The sequence below is a fragment of the Arachis hypogaea genome, chromosome 11, assembly GCF_003086295.3.
Source record: "Arachis hypogaea cultivar Tifrunner chromosome 11, arahy.Tifrunner.gnm2.J5K5, whole genome shotgun sequence".
Classification (NCBI taxonomy): Eukaryota; Viridiplantae; Streptophyta; class Magnoliopsida; order Fabales; family Fabaceae; genus Arachis; species Arachis hypogaea.
This window is the reverse complement of record NC_092046.1, coordinates 42,501,080-42,522,294: the sequence shown is the minus strand read 5'-3', so window position 1 is coordinate 42,522,294 and position 21,215 is coordinate 42,501,080. Positions and strand designations below refer to the sequence as shown.

General features: G+C 36.8%; 1 protein-coding gene across 12 annotated transcripts; it reads right to left on the bottom strand.

Annotated features, from left to right (window-relative positions):
- Positions 1-405: 405 nt before the first annotated feature.
- LOC112720760 (uncharacterized) lies at positions 406-11,733 on the bottom strand. 12 transcript variants are annotated; one of them, XM_025771829.3, is made up of 11 exons: positions 11,190-11,733; positions 10,201-10,308; positions 9,993-10,088; positions 6,883-9,907; positions 6,448-6,646; positions 6,254-6,340; positions 5,446-5,507; positions 3,404-3,486; positions 2,048-2,110; positions 949-1,265; positions 406-869 (listed from the first exon to the last, which is right to left on the bottom strand). In XM_025771829.3, the coding sequence occupies exons 4-5, from the start codon at positions 9,802-9,804 to the stop codon at positions 6,605-6,607; spliced, it is 2,964 nt and encodes a 987-aa protein (XP_025627614.1). In that variant the 5' UTR covers positions 9,805-9,907; positions 9,993-10,088; positions 10,201-10,308; positions 11,190-11,733; the 3' UTR covers positions 406-869; positions 949-1,265; positions 2,048-2,110; positions 3,404-3,486; positions 5,446-5,507; positions 6,254-6,340; positions 6,448-6,604. The 12 variants fall into 12 exon arrangements, with proteins under 12 accessions (XP_025627614.1, XP_072062877.1, XP_072062879.1 ...); XM_072206776.1 differs by having other exon boundaries at positions 2,048-2,106; XM_072206778.1 differs by having other exon boundaries at positions 10,201-10,311; positions 11,190-11,679.
- Positions 11,734-21,215: the final 9,482 nt, after the last annotated feature.

The window sequence follows — 21,215 nt, the reverse complement described above, 5'->3', positions numbered from 1 at the left end:
AATATAATTAATTTAAGAATAAGTGAATTTATAACTAAAATTAAAATAAATTAAATAAAAGTAAATTATTTGATAAAAGATATCTCTATATATTATAATTTAGATATATATTAACAAGCAAAATGATAGCCTGGTTGTTGTGAATGGCATCTATTTTATTGAGGAGAGGGATTCAAACCCTACTTCAAGCATTTTGAGAAAATTTTAAATTCCAAGCGATTCGGTCTAAAGTCATTGTCATTGAAATTTATAAATGATTATTGTAAGAGTTTTTTATAAGACTTTCTAAAATATTAATGACTTACTATTTTGTTGTTTGATGTTATTTGTTTGTCTTCTATTGTAAGAGGTGATGTTTGATATTATTGGATTATACAACTTATTCATGTTACACTTAGCTGAGAATGGACAAACACATGTGGACTAATAAAGAAACTAAAGCATTTCTTAGTTTCATGGAGGAGTATGTTGTTGATAATCTGAAAGCTAATTGTGGACAATTCAAACAAGAAATAGCATTAGCAAGTATTTGGACATACTTTTTCTCGACAGCAATCGAAAACTGCACCTGTTCAACTATCCTCTCTGGAATATTATTTTACTTCTGCTTCCATCTCAAATGCCTTTCACTAATTGCACCAGCATAGAGTATGAAACTGCTCCTTGTCCTCATCAAAACTCGGATTTGCTGACATTCCAAAACCATCCACATCTAGATTATGATTTTCTTCCTCCTCATAAACTTGCTCCTGTGCATCAAAACAATCGACTGCACCTACACCTGTGACTCATCCTTTCTGGATATACCCTCCAGTCGTGTGGAACAAAGAGAATGGCTGACCAGGAGTATAGAATTTGGTCGAGTGTGTCTGCCATAAAACTTACAAAAGTTAATATACATATTCTGAAGTGACAAATCAATTAATTTTAAGTAATTTTGTTAACAACCTTTATACACGCATCAAGAACATCTCTATCGTCAACATCTACACACTGTTTATCAGAATTTCATCCAAATCCATTGCAAGCCATCCTCAGAGACATATTGATACTTCTCCTTGAGTCGCTTATGCTTATTCTTGCAATGCTTAACTGTTAGCGTATAAGTTGGGAAGGCCTCCAACATCGTTAAGGCTAATTTTTCAAAAGTCCATAGTCTGAATTGTCCACAATCAACTTTCAAACCGTCAACAACACACTCCTCCATGAAACCAACAAATGCTTTAGTTTCTTCATCAGTCCACATGAGTTTTGTCCATTCTCACCTAAGACGTGTAACATGAATAAGTTGTACAATCCAATAAAATCAAACATCACCTCAAATAACATCAAACAACGAATAGTAAGTCATATTAATACTTTAGAAAGTCTTACAAACAACTCTTACGATAACCATTTATAAATTTCAATAACAATGAGTTTAACCGTACAATGGATAGTCTTACAAATACAAATTAAGCTATTACATCACAAGTGTCATGCCAAATTAAACAAGGAGATTCAAACCGGGCCTATAAGTTATTCCTATTCCGTACGACTTGTTTGCCACTCTTCGTACATCTCAATTGCAATGTTGTCATGTCATTGCGTCCACTCATTTGTATTTTCAACCACATCAATCATCTTGTCCGGTGCTTCCTATCCGATAGGCGAAAATTCATCCAAGGCTAGTTTGCTCTTCCGGATTCATATCCATGTTCTTCCGAATAAAATTTTGCAATAGATAACAAGCAATTATGATGACTGTGTCTTTAGAGAATAAAAACTAGAACTTCTTAAAATTGACCATCTCTTCTTAAATAAACCAAAGCATCGTTCTATGACATTCCTAGTAGAAGAATGCTTCCTATTAAAATACTCCTAGTAGTTGCGAGGTACACTGCTCCTTAAGCCCATTCTCTAACATGATAGCGAGTGCTTTTATACGTCCCAATGCATCACGTCTATTCTACTATTTATCCTTCTGCCTAAGGACAGTTGCCCACTAATTCTATTCTTAAAGTACACAAATAATGTAAGAACAAAGAACAACATCAAATTATTATACCTCAATCTCATCATTTGATAAAAATCAACATTGTTTTACAATTTCCGAACGCTCCGTTCCTTCCTAACAAAATAATCATTTCAATCAAAAAAGCATAAATATTCAATTTAATCTACATCAAAACTAATTTAATATTCAGGAGCAGGTTATGTAGATGTAGTGCACAAATTTCTACAGCTTGCATACACAGAATGCACTTACAAATTGTGATACTCATTTCGTAAAACCTCTCCCTCACATCTATGTGACTACTAAGTGCAGTATTTTCCAAACATGATATGCTCATATGCTACAACCTTTCATATTCAACTATCAAATGTTTGTGTATTTAAAAGAAAATAAAAAACTTATATGCGCAAAGAATAACTGTAATTTTCCAACTTCAAAATAATTCCAACTGATTTCATGAAATTGAAATGAAATTAACGTGCAAGGCATGGAATAAATAACTCTGTATTGACATTATGTCCCTTGCTCACCAAAATTAATTCAAATTTCAAAGCATGCCAAAATTCATTAGGAAATAAATTATACAATTCTTTGCTTAAAAAATAAATAATAAAGAAAAGGAGCAATGATACATATAAAATAACTAAAACAAAATAAATTAAAAAGCATATAGTAAGTCATATCTCTGGAGCATGTGTCTTAGAGTGTTTAAATGATATTTTTTATTTAAAAATGGGAAAAGAATAAGCTCCCTATTTGTCTTTCCTGGAAATTTCATTCCACAATCTAATCTATCTCCCTAACCCCACTCTATATGCTTATATTAAGGAAATGACAAAGACCTTGATATTTCTTTTTATATTTTTAGCCAAAAGACCTTGGACTTTTTGAGTCTTTGTCATTATTCATTAACTATTGTCTCCAAGTGATCCTTTAGGGAAAAGATTCGTTGGAGACAAAAAAAAAAGGATAACAAGCAAGATAAAATATTTGTTTAGGAAGTCCCTCTAAATTCAAGTCTAAACAGAAAATAAATAAATAAATAAGCAAACTTCCTCTCATTCATGCTTGTAACAATTAGCAATTATAAATTCGGTCTCAGGCACAGATTAAATTAGTGCAAGCAGGGATGGTCTCAAAGATTCAATTCATACAATACAAAAAGAATTCAATTCACAAATTTCTACAGCTACATTAGTACAAGCAGAGATGGTCTCAGTAACACAAAATTGCAATATAACCTTCATCTCGAAGTTATTAAACTCGAAAAAATTTGGACAAAATTTCAGGAATTCAGTTCATACATTAATATTTAACACTACTTATCTATGAAAAACTAAAAGTTCAATGAACAAATCAGTCATATATTATGCAATCAGGACACAAATTAAGATCAGGGCAACTAACCTAGGTCACGGTGGCAAGCTAACGATGACGAGGAGGTGGTTGTCTTGGCGGCGGTGAGACGGCAGAGTCCTGGCGGGCTGGTCCTGCGATTGCAAAAAACGAGATGAGAACACAGTGGAAAAGAACATATACAACGGCGACTCACCCAGCTCACGGTGGCTACGACGGCGAAATTTATGTTGTGTTCCTCGCGGCGACAACAAGACAGAGGCTCCAAGTGGAGGCAGTTGATGCTCGTCTTGCGTCGAATACGAACTTCTAATTGTGACGACGACTCACCTAACTACGCTGGCTGCGATGGTGACGTGAAGGAGGTGATCCTGACGACGGCGATGTGGCAGAAGCTCAACCTAGGAATCTTCGATGCTTGGAAGCTTCTGGTGTGAGAAGATGATATATGTGCCCGAATTTTATTTTGCAAAATGGGTAAACTTGGAATTAACAATTTGGACTAAGGGTATTTTAAGCTGAAATTGTTATTTAAATTTCAGTCTCTGTCCCCAAAAATTTCAGTCCATGTGTCCTCACTTTTTGAAAATATTGAAGGGACCGAAATTGAGTCCCGGAACTGAAATTTTAGTTGCAATCTCAACCCAACAAACATGATAGTGTCTGACCTTGTGAGAATTTTGTAAGTACTTATTAAACCTGAGAATTGTACACTATACTAATTTGTCCAAAATATCAACATTAACGAGCCTTCTTTAAATACATATTTATACAAGATTTGAATGTCGTAGGGCTTCCCAAAGAACTCTCCCCTTGCAATTCACATGTCAACCGCTATCCTAAAACTTAGAGAAGTGCTTGCATCTCAAAAGGTGCAAAGCAAGGGATAGATAGGCTTGAGACTAAGCTTTTTAGGTTCTCTTCCTTCTAATTGGCATGGCATGCTTCATTGCTGTCTTTTGCTATGTTATTTAGAATGGCCTACCGTTTTAGGAGGCATTGCAATAGTAGCAACCTTGAAGGCTCATGATCACCTTGATCATCATCATCATGCTCTTCTTCGTTTGAAATTATTCTTTTTCTTTGTCAATGAGAAAGAAGATTACATGCCAAAGTAAGAAAAGGAAAAAGGAAAAGTGCTTTCTTGTAAAATGGCAGTGCATGAAGATAGAACATTGGAGGGCTCTAGTGTTAGTGTGCATGTTGGAAACAATACCATCATTACCACTAGTAACAATTAAAGCATGCACAACCTAAATCTATGTTCGTGAAAACCCAAATATTTCAAAGTGCGTAAATGTTTGTTGTGAAGTTTGGAGAAAGATCTCTAAAATGAAGAAATTGATAAAGTGGGAAGAAGGAAATTTGATCACTATTGAATTTATAACTTCCATTGTCTGTAAACCCCACTATATTGATTCAGGAGTCATTAGACAATCACTTTCTCATTTTACAACCTCCACACTTTATAAGAGCTTGATTGTGAAGTTTATAACTGCAATTTGGGAGAGTTTATTGAAGATCAACTTAGAAGATGAATACAGCATAGAAAGAACTGCAACTTGGGAGACTTTATTGCATGACTAAGTAAGAAGATGAATACAGCAAAGAATAATTGGTTAAGACAGATGCTTTGATTTCTTAATCAAGTGTTTTGGGTTGTCTTAATAGCAATCTTTTTTTTTTTGGTGGATGGTAAATATAATGATTCATGTAGCCGACCCCACCTAGTGGGACAAGGCTTTATTGTTGTTGTTGTTGGATGGTAAATATAATAGCAATTTTAATCTTTTTATATAACTACAACCAGTTTTTGGTGGATTTAAAACCCAAATTTCAACAAAGTAGGGTTATGTACTCATGTCTAAATATAATATAAATATAAATTACCCTGAATTACATGAAAAGTCTAAAATCAACCAGAACTGCAGCTGGAATTATGAACTCAAAGCATCCAATAAATTCAATAAACTTAATTATGGCTAGAAAGCACTCCTAACGCCATCATTGTTTCAAATTATGTAAGATAATAAATTGAAGTAAACAAATTTTGATATAGGCTGCCACCAGAAGCACAAATTTGATATTCATACCTCTTAGATGAATCTCATCAATAAATTGTTTTCAAACTCATTAAGCTGATAAACTAATAAACCTGCATAAATCAAGTGAGAAACAGGGTGAGAAATCTACTTAAAAAAATAAAGTGATTTAGTTTGCCAACTATCACTCAGTTGCAAATGTTGGAACTTATAGCTAAAAACAGATGCACACAACACAAATATAGATTCTGACCAAGAATAAAGTAAGCTCACGGTTTGAAACTATAACTAAACCAGCTGCTTCTCATAAATCATGAAGCAAAAGTAAATAGCCAATTCATATAAGAATACTGCTGGGTTCATCACATAAAAAGGAAGTGAACCTGGCAAACATTTGTTTTCAGAGTTGCCGTTATTCTGGGAACCATGAGCACAAGACCATGCAAAAAATTACAGATGAACCAATATAGTAACTGTTAATATTACATGAGCACAAGACCATGCAAAAAATTACATGAGCACAAGACCATCATTTGTTGCAATCACCACCAACAAACCCATACTTGGAAAGATGGAGCACATAAAGATAAACAAAACTCAGTAAGTACTTATCATAGGATAACACAGGCATGGACACCACCTCAAAAAATTAAAGATTATTATAGGCAAACACCCTCTAATATGTTAAGCCTTATGCAAAACTAGTAGCAAGAGCCATGGCAAAAGAATAAAGGGAAAACTGTGGAGCATCCACAGAAAGAATAAAGAAATAAAGCTGAATCAATGCCGAGCAATATATGCATGGGGTTAATGATTCTTCAAAACTTGTGTTCTAATATCTCCTTTCAAGATATCGAACCTTGCAGATTAATTGGCACTGAAGAGAATCTTAATATTACTCCGAGACCTGATTTTGCTTGCATAATTGCTGCTGATATTGCATCAACTGCAAAAATAACATCTGTAAATTAAGACCAATAATGAATGAAAGGCCTCACAAACGATTAGAGATTAAGAGAGTGATCGCTTGCATGAAATACAGGAAAGAAATACCATTCCAGCAATATTTCTGAAGGAGTTGCAAATGGATCTGCGGGTTCCCCAATCAATTATGGTTCTAAAGCTGCTAAACCTGCACCAGCTTGACCATTCTTTATCCTCCTTCTGTTCACTCACTTTCTTCTATTACATTCAATTTGTGCATCATCATTTAATTTACACTGGTTCCCTCTTCATGGACCCAATAGATATCCTGCAATGATAAAATGCCAAAACTTATCAGAACAAATCTGCCAAAACAATGAATCAAATGACATATTCACAGCAGATTTTGCTATACATAGTTTTGAAGCATATCTCTGTTACTGAATGGACAGAGAAGTGCTTAATGTTAACAGATTTTTTCAATAACTCACAAAAATGCTGTGGAAAAAGGATTCTAATATTGTTTTGTAATTCAAGAAGCCGGAGAGAGCTAGTGTCACAAACCATTTGGCATATGCTGTCTGATAATTGTAGTGCTTCTTGCCACTTATCAACCCGAGTAAGGCCTTTGATGAGGTCGACTAATGTGCTAAGCTCTGGAACAACATTCTTACTTATCATGCTCGCGTACAGCTCGAAGGCTTTATCAACCTTACTTGCTTGTGAAAGACTCTCAATTAAAGAAGTATACAAATACTTGCAGGCCATTGCAATGCTTGGAGATGACGAAATCTCTTCAAGCAGATTCACTGCAACTTCCAATCTTCCAGCCTTGATGTAGTTATGAATCAAAATTTTATACAAAGAATCAACAGGGATTGATTCATCCTCAACCAGCTCATTTAAAAGCCCTATTGAGGCTATGAACTCTCGGTTAATACCTTCAATAATTTTACGATGGCTTGATATATGCCTAGGCCAATATGTTTGTTTCATTTCATCTAATAGTCTGTGTGCCTCATCAAAGAGGCCAGTGGAACAACAATGATTAATCAATACTCTATAGGTAATAAAGTTTGGAGCACAACCCTTTGAGCACATATCTCTCAATAGCTCAAAGCACTGTTCAATTTTTCCTAATTTCCCAAAGCCATCAATCATTGCAGTGTAAGTAACAACATTGGGATTACAACCCTTTTCTTCCATCTTAAGCATTAGCTTGTGGGCTTCATCAGCCTTTCCAACTTTACAGAGCCCATCAATCATCTCTGTGTAAATAACTACATTAGGAGCAATCGAATTCTCTAGCATCCTGGACAAAACTTTCAAAACAAGATCCAATCGTTTGTCTTTAAACAGACAATCAATTAAAGAGCTGTAGGTGTATAGACTGGGACTGTATCCACGCTCCAACATTTTTGCAAACACCTCCTGCGCATCCTCAAGCTTTCCTGCCTTGCAGAACCCATCTATAAGAGCATCATAGACTGTCTGGTTCGGTTCACACCCATGTGCCCACATAGTATCCAACAATTCACGGGCTTGTTTAACCCTGCTTGTTTTGCATAAACCATCCACCAAAGCCCCATATGTAATAACATTTGGTTCTTCAGTGTTGTTATCATCATCCAACTTGAAATACATGTCCATATCAGAGATTTCTATGTCACCTTGCATTCTGGCAAAAATCTGGCAAGCTTTTTCAATCTGCCCAGCTTTACAATGACCATCTATCAAAGCTGTATATGTAACAATATTTGGCTTGCAACCTTCAAGTACCATCACCTCGAATAGTTTATTTGCATCGAACAACTTTCTTGCCTTCAGGTATGCATGAATAAGTGCAGTATACGTCACCACATTAGGCTTGCAACCATCCCTTAACATTTCATCATACCATTTGCGAGCTTGTTGGATGAGACCAGCTTTGCAAAAGCTATCAATCAAAATAGTATAGGTGTAAACACTGGGAACAATGCCATTCCTTTTCATTTCTTCAAACAAAAGAAAAGCCTTCTCTACCTTGGAGGCATTACATAGAAAATGAATCACTTTAGAATATGTACTATCATCTGGAACAAAACCCTTGCTCATCATTTCACATATTATCTTAAAGGCTTTATCAAACTTTCCAGCCCCACAAAGACACCGAGCAAAGTTGCCTACATTGACCTTATTCAATACAACCCCTGAATCAAGCATCTCATCATAAGCTTTCTCAGCTATTTCCAGCACATCCGAGATAGGCAGCTCCACATTGCCACATATACTACCAATCAATATATTATAAAGTAGATACCCTGGCTGGCACCCACATTTTACCATTTTCTTAAACAACTTGTAGGCATAAAAGTAATCCCCTGATTTACAATAAGCATGTACAAGAAAATTAAATATCTCACGATTTGGATAACATCCTTCAGTAATCATCATACTAAGAATTCTCTTACACCTCCCCAGCTGCCCTTTCCTCAAGCAACCAGAAAGCAAGATCCTATAGGTCACAACATTCGGAATACAAGAACTAGAACGCATTCGGTTTAAGATATCCATAGCTTCTTCAAAAAGTGAAGCTTCACACAAACCAGAAACCATCCTATTGTAAAATACCGTATCGGGCACATAACCTACCTTTGCAATCAAATTGAGAGCATCCCTATACCTCCCTGCTCTGCAGAGAGAATACGCAAAACAGCTGAGAGTGTACCCATCCATACCATACCCATAACTCTCCATCTCCTTGTGAACCAAATAAGCACTGTCCAATTTACCAGCACCAAGGAAAACCTGAATCAAAGCACTGTAAGTGGTTGGAGAAGGCTTGTACCCAAAATCCTTAAGCCTGCCGAGCTCCTCCAACGCTGCATTGTACAGCCCGTTCCGGCAACACTTCCGAATAAAAAAATTGAGCAGCTTTTGAAGCAGCTCCTTATCATCATCCCTTATTTCCCGCAAAAACTTCTCGGGCACTCTACCACTGCCATTGCAGCCCAACACATCGAGGAGCGCATCATATACCGCAGGGGTGTGGGTGTACCCTATTTGTCTCCCCGCCCACAAGAAAAACTTGACACACAATTCAGGGTGTCTCACATTGCACATCATCTGCACCACCAAAGCCTCAGTTAATCTCCCCCTGAATTGCCTGAAAAGTTTCTGCGTTTGGGCACCAAAGCTGTCATTAGTGTTCCTGATGGCATCGGACATCAAAATAGCATCGTGGGAAGGGTCGTCAGAATGCACAGTAGTGGTTGAATTGAGGAGAGTGGTGCGGAGGAATGCGTAGTCAGGTGACAAATCGGGGGCTGGGGGCGAAGTGTGGTGTAAGAAGGGGTCGTCGGGATGGACCAAACCTTCAAGGGTGTTGTCTGAAGAGGTAGAGAAGGATTGCGGTAAAGAGAAAGAGAGAATGATTTTGGACTTGAGATGGAGTAGAGAGCGTGAGAGAGAGAAGAGAGTGTTGAAGTCTCTCTTGCTCACAATCATATCTAATATCTAAGATCTTAATAATAGGACATCAATTGGATTAATGCTTGACACATGTTGTCTGCCTACCAAGTACCACAGTTGAAGTAATGAGAAGCAGAACCTGTGATACAATATAAAAAAGTAATATAAATATAAATACACTTGCTTGCAAAATATCAATGGCAAAAACAGAAATTGGATTATACTTGATAGACATAGTGTCAGTGCTAGACCAAGAGGTAGAGTGTCAGCTATCACTTGATTGCATCAAATTCAAATTTGGAAACAATGAAGGTCCCTGCCTACACAGCATAGCATATATAAATGGTAAAGAAAATATACGTTGAGATAAAGAAAATATTTTTAAAAAAAATAGAAGCAGTAGTGAAACACGTGTATGACAGAAAGGGCTACCCTATCATAGTTGTCAAAACTGAACCGATGATTGAACCAATCAATCTATTGGGTCACTGGATCACTGGTTCAACCGGTGGGTTACGAGTTGAACTGACTGACCTGGTCCTACTTAAATAAAAATATAAAACAGTCAAAAACTTAAAATTAAATTTTGATATATATATCTTCACCAACAATTTAACAACAATCAAGTCTCAATTTCTAAAATAACTAATACGAAAATAGACATATTATTAGTCAATACTACAATAATATCTTAATTTGATACAATAATAATGAAAATCAATTAGGCAATTAGCAATCAATTGCAATTAAGCAATTAACAATCACACTGGAGCCTATTAACAATTAACCAATTAGGCAATTAACAATCAATTCTAACATCTATTAGCAATTAACAATCAATTCTAATAGAGTCTATTATCTAATTCTAATCACACTATCACATTGACAATCAATTAGGCAATTAACAATCACATTGTAACAATGGAGCCTGTTAACAATTAACAATGAATTAGAGGCAATCAACAATCAATCTAACAATGGTAATTTCAGGGCCCTCAAAATTAAAATTGAAAATAAGGTGCATCCCTATTATTTTTATTAGCAGAATCATAATATCATAACCGCAAAGTAAAACTAAATAACTAAATACCAATCTCCAAACATTTTCTTTCCAAATTCAAAATTAGCAAACCAACAGAAATTCAGCAGCCAGAAGGATAACTAAATTAGTAATTAGCAAACTTCCGATTCAACAAATTAACAAATTCAAGTCTCGTCATAAATTCATAACCAAGAAATTAGTCAAGTACATTACATACATTGCGTCATAAGATATCAGCACAAACACACACAAAATTAACTAATTGTTTCTAATTAAATCATTTTGAACACATTAAAAACTAAATTAACCAAATCACATTTTTTTTTATGAACAACAGATTAAAAACAAAAAAAAAAAGTAAGCAAGAAAAATAAGTAACCTTCGGTGGTCTTCCAACGAGCAGAGACGCTCGGCAGAATCAATGACGCACGGCAGCGTGCAGGCAGCAACAACCACAGACAACGAGGGACGAGCCGCAACAACCACCCACAGAGAAGGAGGATAGGCGGAGGGAGGCGCGGCAAGGAGGAAGCACAACTCTAGCAGAGACGCGACGAGGGAGAGAGGCGCGGCGAGACGCGAGAAGCCGAGAAGAGACGGAGGAGAGAGGCGGGACGGTGGGTGCAGTGATGGCGAGGACACGAGCTGACGTGCAAGAAGCAGTGAAGCACAGCTCGACCAGACGCAGAGGCGAGAGACGCGCGAGAAGCCAAGCTCAGACGGAGGAAAGAGGCGCGGCGACGGCGGAGACGCCGGGAATCTTGCGGTGGCGGTGATGTCGAGGTGAGCTCCCAGCGGCCAACGGCCAGCTCTCTGGTGTGTGTGTGTGCCGTTAGGAATAGAGAGAAGTGAGATAGCTGGGGTGGGGTGGGGTTTAGACTAGGGTTTTCTTTTTTATTATTATTAAAACGTCAAACAAGGTCGTTTTGGGTGGGGCCGTGGGGGTTTTAAGAAAAATTAAAATACCGAACTGGTCCGAGTTTCTCAAACTTACCGGTTCACTGGCTTTTACCAAACCCGTCCGGTCAAATTGGTTCTTGCCGGTTTTATTCCTTACACAGTCCAATACTCCAATGCCACCTTCGGACCGACCAAGGGATCGGGTCATCAGTTTTTCGGTTTGATTGTTCGAGTTGGTCCAATTTTTACAACTATACACTCTACGGGTCTACACAATAATAAATTAAATGGATTAATTACTAATTTGATATCGAAAAACTCAACTGCTGACAAAAAAATATTTGAAAGATGTTATCAACAAAATAACTTTTGAATTATTTGAAAAGAGAGAAAGAACTAATAAATATTAAATTATTTTAAGCAACAAAAAAATTTTTATATTGAACAAACGGCTTATCCATTAAATCTAAATTTTTGAGTCAATATTTAAATAAATATTTAGAAGGAAAAAAATTTTGGAATAAAATTTAATTTTTAGATTTTTTATTTTTCAAAAAATATAGTCAATTACAATAAAAAAAATTTAAAATTTACTTGACAAAAATTACTAAATTTCAAGAATAAAAAAATATTTTTTAATAATTTAAATTATAAAAATTTGCATCAAAATTTAATCTATAAAGCTATTTTTTGGGTAAATCACATAAACAAATTAAATAAGAATCAATATTACACAAATGTCCAAAAACGAATTAGCTTATATGCATGTCTCAAAGTAACTTTACGTAAATCGAATAAACTAAATTCGATTTATGTTTTTTCAATATAAACCGAATCAACTGGATTCGATTTACTATATATGTTATATCAATAATAAGTCAAATCAACTACATTCGATTTACTATATATGCTATTTCAATAGAAATCGAATCTAGTTAGTTTGATTTACTCCTGAGCACATATATAGTAAATCTAGTTAGTTTGATTTACTATATATGTTCAGTAGTAAATCGAATCTAATTGATTCGATTTACATTGAAAAAGTGTAATACCATGGTGAGTGTATATTGTTCCCACGAGCATTAAAGGACTGAATACGCAAATATCGAATTAAATTATTAATTAGATCAATAGAACCTCGAATATAGAATTGTTGTGACTTGTTGGAAACTTGAAAGGCTTGAAATTAGAGTTGCTTGAGTGCTAAATGTTTCGGATAGTGCTTGTTGAATTTGGAGAAATCAATGGTAGTGAATGTCTAGGGCTTCGAAGATATTCATGTCCTTAGGAAAATTAACTTTGTTAACTTAGTTTTAAAGTTTGTAGATCTCTGTTCATAACGAATCTAAAGTAACTAATTTTCGATGTCTTAACTCCTCAGTTTCTCTTTAATTAACCAACTACCAATGTCTTGGTCAATTGATTAATCAAAGAGGCTAAGTTCATAAAATCCGATTCAATTTCTCAAAGAGAAAAACACAATTTTCAAGAATTGTCCTAATCCAAATTATATGTCACGTATCCAAAACAAGGATAATCAAAAATCATGTATTACTGCACACTTACAAAATTTCCTATGTCTAGTTGATTTAAAAAGCTATGTAAAAGAGTTTCAAGAATGATTTGAAAAATTATTCTGTCAAATCAATTAACAAATCCAAAACGGGATTAGCACACCTATCGATGTTGCTAATCCTTTATTGATGAAGAACGAAATATTCAATCACAAAAAAATTAATGCAAAGCTTTCAAATAAATGTAAATTTAGATTAATAAATCATCGAAACATGAATAGAGCTCCTCACCCTTTGACAAAGGTTTAGTTACTCATGAAAAATTGAAAAATAAAACAAAGAAAGGAAGAAGGAGAGAGACAGTATCCGAAGATCCTCCCCCTACGACTTGCTTCTCTCTATGAGCTATCTCACTTATTTAAATCCTAGGTTTCCTAATAATTCAAATTCAAATTCAAAACTAAATATTATCTTAATCAGAAGTAATTAAGATAATTTCCTAATTCAAATAGAAACAGAATCAAAACGGAATCAAAACAAATTCAAATTTAGTCAAGTACAAATCTTCTCCAATCTTCAAAATAGGATCAGATCTTTGAGCTTTGTAATTTTCACTAACATGTAATGGACTTCCTTGGGCGTGGAATTTTGCTAAGTAATGACTATAGGGCGTGGCACGCTTTATTGCTGAAAATGGACTTATGCGTACGCATACCCTGAAATTGTTCCATAGAGCATGGCACGCCTCCTTAATAGCTTGGCAAGTCTTGATTTTTGGTTGTCCTAGGGCGTGGCACGTCACATTCAAATTTGGGTACTTGTGCGTATGCACAAAACGTGTGCGTACGCATCCAATGCGAATCAGGAGACTTGTGCATACGCACCTGTGTGTGCGTACACATGTATTGAGAATCACTCCTAGATTAGTGCGTGCACACGCCTTCTACTTCTTCAAGGACTCTCCTTTGTTGTTCCTTAGATTGTAAGAACCGAAGTTTTCACGAATAAAATAATTTAAAAACCCAAATTAGGTTCCGAAAAATTAGAATGAGAATTTGGGGATTTAAATATGATTTTTGGGCTCAGTAGGTCTTTTCGAGTCAGAAAATGTGTTTTCTGCGAAAAACTGTGAAAAACCGCAAACTGGCAGTTGAGCCGGTCAAACCGGTTTAAGTCTATCCGGTACTGTGCGAGAAAAAGTGAGAACAGTCGAAAACCTTAGAAAAATATTAGAAATGGAAAACCGGGCGTTAGTGTTAAAGGTTTGGCCCAAAGTTGGGTCGAACGGGCTAAAAATGCTAACGGGTTGGACCGGGTCCAAGTTGGGCCCAAGCCCAACATATAAAAGCACCTTTTAATGAGCCTTAAGCTCATTTTCAGCAACCCAAAAAGAGAGGGGCGCTGGTTATGAAAGAAGAGAGGAAGAAGGAAGTGGCACTATTCATCCTCCATATCCAAGAGCCATATTTTGAGCTACGGAGCTCTGATTGACGAGCTGTTTGCGGCCACACGAAGCTCTTGACGAGCTCTTCCTTTATATTTAAATAAATCTGGTAAGATCTCTCTCTTCACGCTCCAGTTTCTAGCCCTAAGTTCCTGCGCATTTTTGGGTTGGTTTTTAAACAAGTTTTGTAGTTTTGCTTGTTTAGGTGATCTCTAGTAGCGGGTAATTGTTGGAAATTACCGCAACCTTCTTTGGACAAGGTAAGTTGCTCATAAACCCTTGTGGTATTGTATGTGGTGGTTTCTAAGTTTTTATTTTGATATATATATGATATTAGTTGAGCTTTAGTGGCTTGTTGGTGAGTCTTGGAGGCTTGTTTGGACTCAAGTGGTAGTTTGAGCATATTGGGAATCGGCCAAGGCATGATTTCAGTTTCCTTTGTGTAATATGTAATGTTTATGGACACTTAGGCTAGTTGGCCCTAAGATAGGATTGAATGTTGTTGGTGTATGAATAATTATATGTGAATTGATGTTAATTGTTGTTAGTATTGGATTATTGTGGTTGATGATGATTATTGGGAATTGTTAGTGTTAATGAGTATTGATAATTGGTGTTGTTGATGAGGGTTGATAAATGAAGTGGTGGTGTTGTGTGGAATGAATCCAAATACTAATAATAATGATTATATGATTTGATGAGGTTGTTGGTATTTAATGATTATGAAGGTTGATGAGGAATGCGTGATTTATTATTGTTAATGAGGATTTGTTGAGGTGGTTGATGATTGATGATAAATATTGATATTGTTGGTAATTGAAGGTGAGTGTTGGGATTGTTGATAAATGATGTGAGTTACGAAGTTAGGATAAAGTATGATAATTGATGAATTGGAATGATTGATAAATGGCTATATTGATGTTGATAGTATGATGTTAGAGATTGATGTTGAAATTGATGTTGATGATGGTTAGTAAGGGTATTATTAGGTATTTGATAGTGATAATTGATGATTATATATGGTGGAGTGGTAAATTGGAGTATGGCAAATGGTAAAATCTGATATGGGATAGAATTAATGTGGTTTTGGTTGGGTTGGGTTATGAAAGTTGGTAAATTGAGATTCTTGTGAGTTTTGGTAAAATTTGATTTTTGGTGAACATTGTCTGATCATAACGTATGCCTCGGTTATCGAAATTTGTTGAAATGTGATTTAAATTAAAGTTCATTGAAAACTATTCAAATTGATATAAGGTTTGTAAAATTTGGATTTTTGTAGAGGGAGTTATGATCATTCAAAGATTGGTGTCAAAATCTGAAAATTCTACAGAGTTGTAGAATTTTGTGATTTCTGGTATGTGTGCACGCACAGCCTTGTGCGCACGCACACACCAATGGAGTTTTACAACCTGTGCGTACGCACAGCCCTGTGCGCACGCACAAGTTGGGAAGGCTCGTCTGCTGGGGGCGCTAGCACAGGTTTTGCGAGTGAACAGACATTGTGAATTTTGGCACCTGTGCGTACGCACACCCCTATGCGTATGCACACGTTTTGATACTTCTCATGGGCGTGCGCACGCACACCCCTGTGCGTACGCACACCCCTGTGCGTACGCACACCCCTGTGCGTACGCACACCCCTGTGCGTACGCACACCCCTGTGCGTACGCACACACCCTGTTTTTCAAATTTAAAACTTGTTTTCAATTATTTCACCTTTCCAACAAGATTGTAAGCTTCTATAATACCATTTTAAGACTCTTGGACATAATTTTTAGGTATGAGAATATGGGAGAGAACTTAAGGGATTTAGTGATGTTATTTTGAAAAGTTAGAGAATGGAGGTTTAGGTTTCTGGTGTACTGAGGCTGGATTTGGTGGAGTGCGAAAGAAGAATGGTATATGAATTGAGAAAGTGACGAACTAGTGAGTTCGGAATAGAAAGTTGTGAATTGAGAATGGTTGTGACGAGTATGAGTGGAAGGGTGCTATGAGCAGTGGCATCTGAGATTGAATATGTGATTACGATATGCATTGTCCTCCGTCGTAGGGGCTGTGGCAGTCTCCCGCCTACGTTGGGATATGAGAGTTGAAGCTGGGCTTCTCACTCATATTTCTCGCAACCAGAGGAAGGTGGTAAGGCACACTCCCTCGGAATGTTTCCCTCTGAAAGGAGAAGGTGGTAAGGCACTCATCCCTCGGAATTATTCCTCATGAAAATGCGATTTCTCTCTAATTGCAAGGTGGTAGGGCAATAACACACGGAATCATGCGGCAACCAGAGGAAGGTGGTAGGGCACGCTCCCTCGGAATGTTTCCCTCTGAAAGGAGAAGGTGGTAGGGCACTCATACCTCGAAATTATTCCTCCTTATGCAGAATAGAGAGACTAATACGGGAGTTGTCGACTGGATTTTGTGTCGGGTTTGGCACTAACTGTCATGTGATATCACAGCTAATAGGACAGACATTCATCATATGCATCTTCTATATGCTTGCTTGCTTTGTTTACTTGAGCTTGCCTAATTGTATAATATGTCTACTTGCTTCTTGAATTACTTGTTATCTATATGAATACTATCTGTACTTTCTTTGCTTGTATTATCTGTGGTTGCTCGGTGTTGAGGAGGTTAGATAGGCGACGGCGATAAGATCGCACGGAGGGTAGATTGGTGAAGGCTGTGGGACAACGGTGATTAGTATTAGTTAGAATTCCCCTAAGTTTAGATAACCCGGTTTATGGTTCAAGTTCTTTATTTACTTATTTTATATTTGTTCTAAGCTTGAATATCGGTTTGGTGTGAAGTTCTAGGATTGCCTTCTGCTTCTTGGAGCCTTACATCTTACATATTGGGCACTGTTACCATACTGAGAACCTCCGGTTCTCATTCCATACTTTGTTGTTGTTTTTCAGATGTAGGTCGTAATTCACTTCGGTGAGATTGCGGATATGGTGACAGAGTGGAGTATGGTTCCTCCTTGGTTTATTTCCGTTTTGCTTTGTTATAGTTACTCTCACATCTTTTTGTATATTTATCTTTATGGCCTTAGAGGCTTACTTGAGAGATAAGTTGTATAAGTTGTTTTAACTCCAAAACTCTATATTTTACTATTTGTAACTGGTCGGCTTAAACTCCGCAAGCTGCGGCTAGTTCCCTATGATTATATACTCTTATATATCTATATATGTTATTTTCTCTTGCATCTATACCTTGTGTCTTAGGCGTTAGCTTCGTGTGAACGTTTCGCACTTTTGTAATTCTGTCTTTGAGCTTAATCCTTCATCGGGATTCTAGAATATATTATTTCTTTCCATATAAATATGTATAAGCCTTAGAATTATCGTAACCTCTAATTAACCTTTGCTTTACGGCTAGAGGTAAAGCTTAGGGTAATTGGGGTGTTACATTTAGTGGTATCAGAACTGTTTGTCCTCGTGAGACTGAGGGATGGTCCGATTGTGCTTCATTGCATACTCTGTGTGTCTTTTCTTTAATGCTATTAGGTTATCTACTTGATATTGTATAGCATGCTTGTTTGGGATAATGGAAGAACTAGGCTTTTGATATTGAGACTGATTACCTTGATATCGATTGTTTGGTGTAGACAGGAACCCTAATGGCTACTCACGAATGAGGTCGTACCTGTTCACGAAGAGAGAGTAGAAACGAGCAACCGGCCGATAACCATGCCGAGTTCATGCGTGGCAATGGCGAATCTTGCGAACACCATGGAAGCGAATGCTGCTGCGACTCTGCAAGCTGCGTAGAGGTTAGGCCAACCGACGGGGAATGGAGACGAAAATGGTGATGACTTGGGAGGTGCTCCGATGACCCTAGCTACGTTTCTAAAAGTTCACCTACCGACTTTCAGAGGATCGACCAATCCCACGGAAGCGGATAACTGGTTCCAAGCTATGGAGTGCGCACTGCAAGCACAGCATGTCCCGAATAACCAATACGTGGAGTTTGCTACTTATCAGCTTCTGGAAGAGGCCCATCATTGGTGGCAGGCAGAATGCTGCTTGCTCCAACTTCAGAACGTCGATGTTCCTTGGGATGTAGTCCAGACGGCCTTCTACAAGAAGTACTTTCCTGAGTCTGCAAGGGAAGCGAAAGAGATGGAACTTATGCAGCTGAAGCAAGGTTACTTATCTGTGGCGGACTATACCAGCCGATTTCAGAAACTCTGTAGGTTCTCTAGTGCGTGTCAGGGTGCCCCGGAGACCTATGAAAGTTGGAAGTGTGTCAAGTATCAAATGGGGCTTGAAGGACGACATCATGACTGTTGTGGCTCCTATGGAGATTCAGATTTTCTCCAATCTGGTAAACAAGGCAAGAGTGGTTGAAGAATACGCAAAGACGGTAGCCTCGTCAAGGGACACTCATGAAGGCAACACTAGTAGGGAACGCGACGATTACCTTGGGCCAAGGGGACAAGACTTCAAGAGATATGGTGAAGGGAAGCGGTCAAGAGCTTACTCTCCTAATATGAAATGTCAGGAGTGTGGGAGTTCCATTCGAATAGGCCATGCCAGTTGGGTAAGAAACTATGTTACAAGTGGGGCGCACCGGGACATTTGGTTAGAGATTGTCCACACCGAGGAACACGTGGGGCGGATAGATCACAACAACAGGGTTGAGGTAATTATGAAGCCGATGACCAAACCTCAACTTATCTTCGTAGTATAGACTATCGTCGTTCGTGTTGAAAAAGTTTTAAAGCTTAGGTTGATTTTTAAACTTGGTTTTGAAACTAGGACTGGAACTTTTGGTCAAATGATATGATTTAAAAAGGGAAAGTGAGTCCTAAGGTTTTGTTAACTTCTGATTTTGGTTTGCAAAATTGATTTATAAAAAGAGGATTCAAATTGAAAGGTTCCGATTTTAGGATTCTAATGAATTTAGGAAAAATCGTATTTTAAAGTGATTGATTTACAGATGAAAGGTTTTTTACTTTTGATAAGGTTTTAACAATGGACTCATTTAGATTGCACTTGTTTTAAAGGTTTTGAAAAATATTACAAAATCGGTATTTGAATTAAGGAAAATTTTCGGATTCCAAGTGACAATAATCAGAGTGACGCATCAGAAGGCGTTTTGAGAGAGAACATCAACACGGTGGGATGATGGTGAACGAGATGCTTTAGCAATTTGTTGGGTTGGTAACATTGAAAGTAGGATGCTTCGTGGAGAATATATATATATATATATATACTTCGAGGGCGAAAATTTTTTTAAGGAGGGGAAGATGTAAGAACCAGAGTTTTCACGAATAAAATAATTTAAATGCCCAAATTAGGTTTCGGAAAGTTAGAATGAGAATTTATGGATTTAAATATGATTTTTGGGCTCAGTAGGTCTTTCCGAGTCAGAAAATATGTTTTCTGTAAAAAACCGCAAAAAATCGCGAACCGACAGTTGAACCGGTTTAAATCTGCTCGGTACTGTGCGAGAAAAAGTGAGAACAGTCGAAAACCTTAGAAAAATATTAGAAATAAAAAACCGGGCGTTAGTGTTAAAGGTTTGGCCCAAAGTTGGGTTGAACGGGCTAAAAACGCTAACGAGTTGGACCGAGTCCAAGTTGGGTCCAAGCCCAACATATAAAAGCACCTTTTAATGAGCCTTAAGCTCATTTTCAGCAACCCACAAAGGGAGGGGCGCTGGTTATGAAAGAAGAGAGGAAGAAGGAAGTGGCACTATTCATCCTCCACTTCTGGGAGCCATATCTTGAGCTACGGAGCTCTGATTGACGAGCCATTTGCGCCCACGCGAAGCTCTCAACGAGCTCTTCCTTTCTATCTAAAGAAATCTAGTAAGATCTCTCTCTTCACACTCTAGTTTCTAGCCCTAAGTTCCTGCGCGTCTTTGGGTTGGTTTTTGAGCAAGTTTTGTGGTTTTGCTTGTTTAGGTGATCTCTAGTAGCGGGTAATTGTTGGAAATTATCGCAACCTTCTTTGGACAAGGTAAGTTGCTCATAAACTCTTGTGGTGTTGTATGTAGTGGTTTCTAGGTTTTGATTTTGATATATATATATATATATATATACACACACGATGTTAGTTGAGCTTTGGTGGCTTGTTGGTGAGTCTTGGAGGCTTATTTGGACTCAAGTGGTGGTTTGAGCATATTGAGAATCGACCAAGGTATGGTTTCAGTTTCCTTTATGTAATACTAGCAGCTCAACAGGCACTAACGTGCCTGTTCAGCCGCTTTTTTATTATTTTTAAGAAATTAATTTTATTTTTTTGTTAATATATTATTTACTTTTTAAATTTATTAGATAAGTATTTTTTTTATTTTAATATTGACATGATCTTATTTATATCATATTTTTTGAAATTAAAATTACTATAAAACACTTTAAAATGTTAAATTATAAAATCACACAATAAAGAAGTAATATATAAGGTGAAATATTCGATAGAGTAAATTTTTATTCTCAACTATGCTAAAATATACAAAAAATATTTTCAGAATGATAATGCTTCTATTGTATTTCTTTAAAAGTTTTGAATGTCGTCTATTAATTTATAATATTTTTAATTTA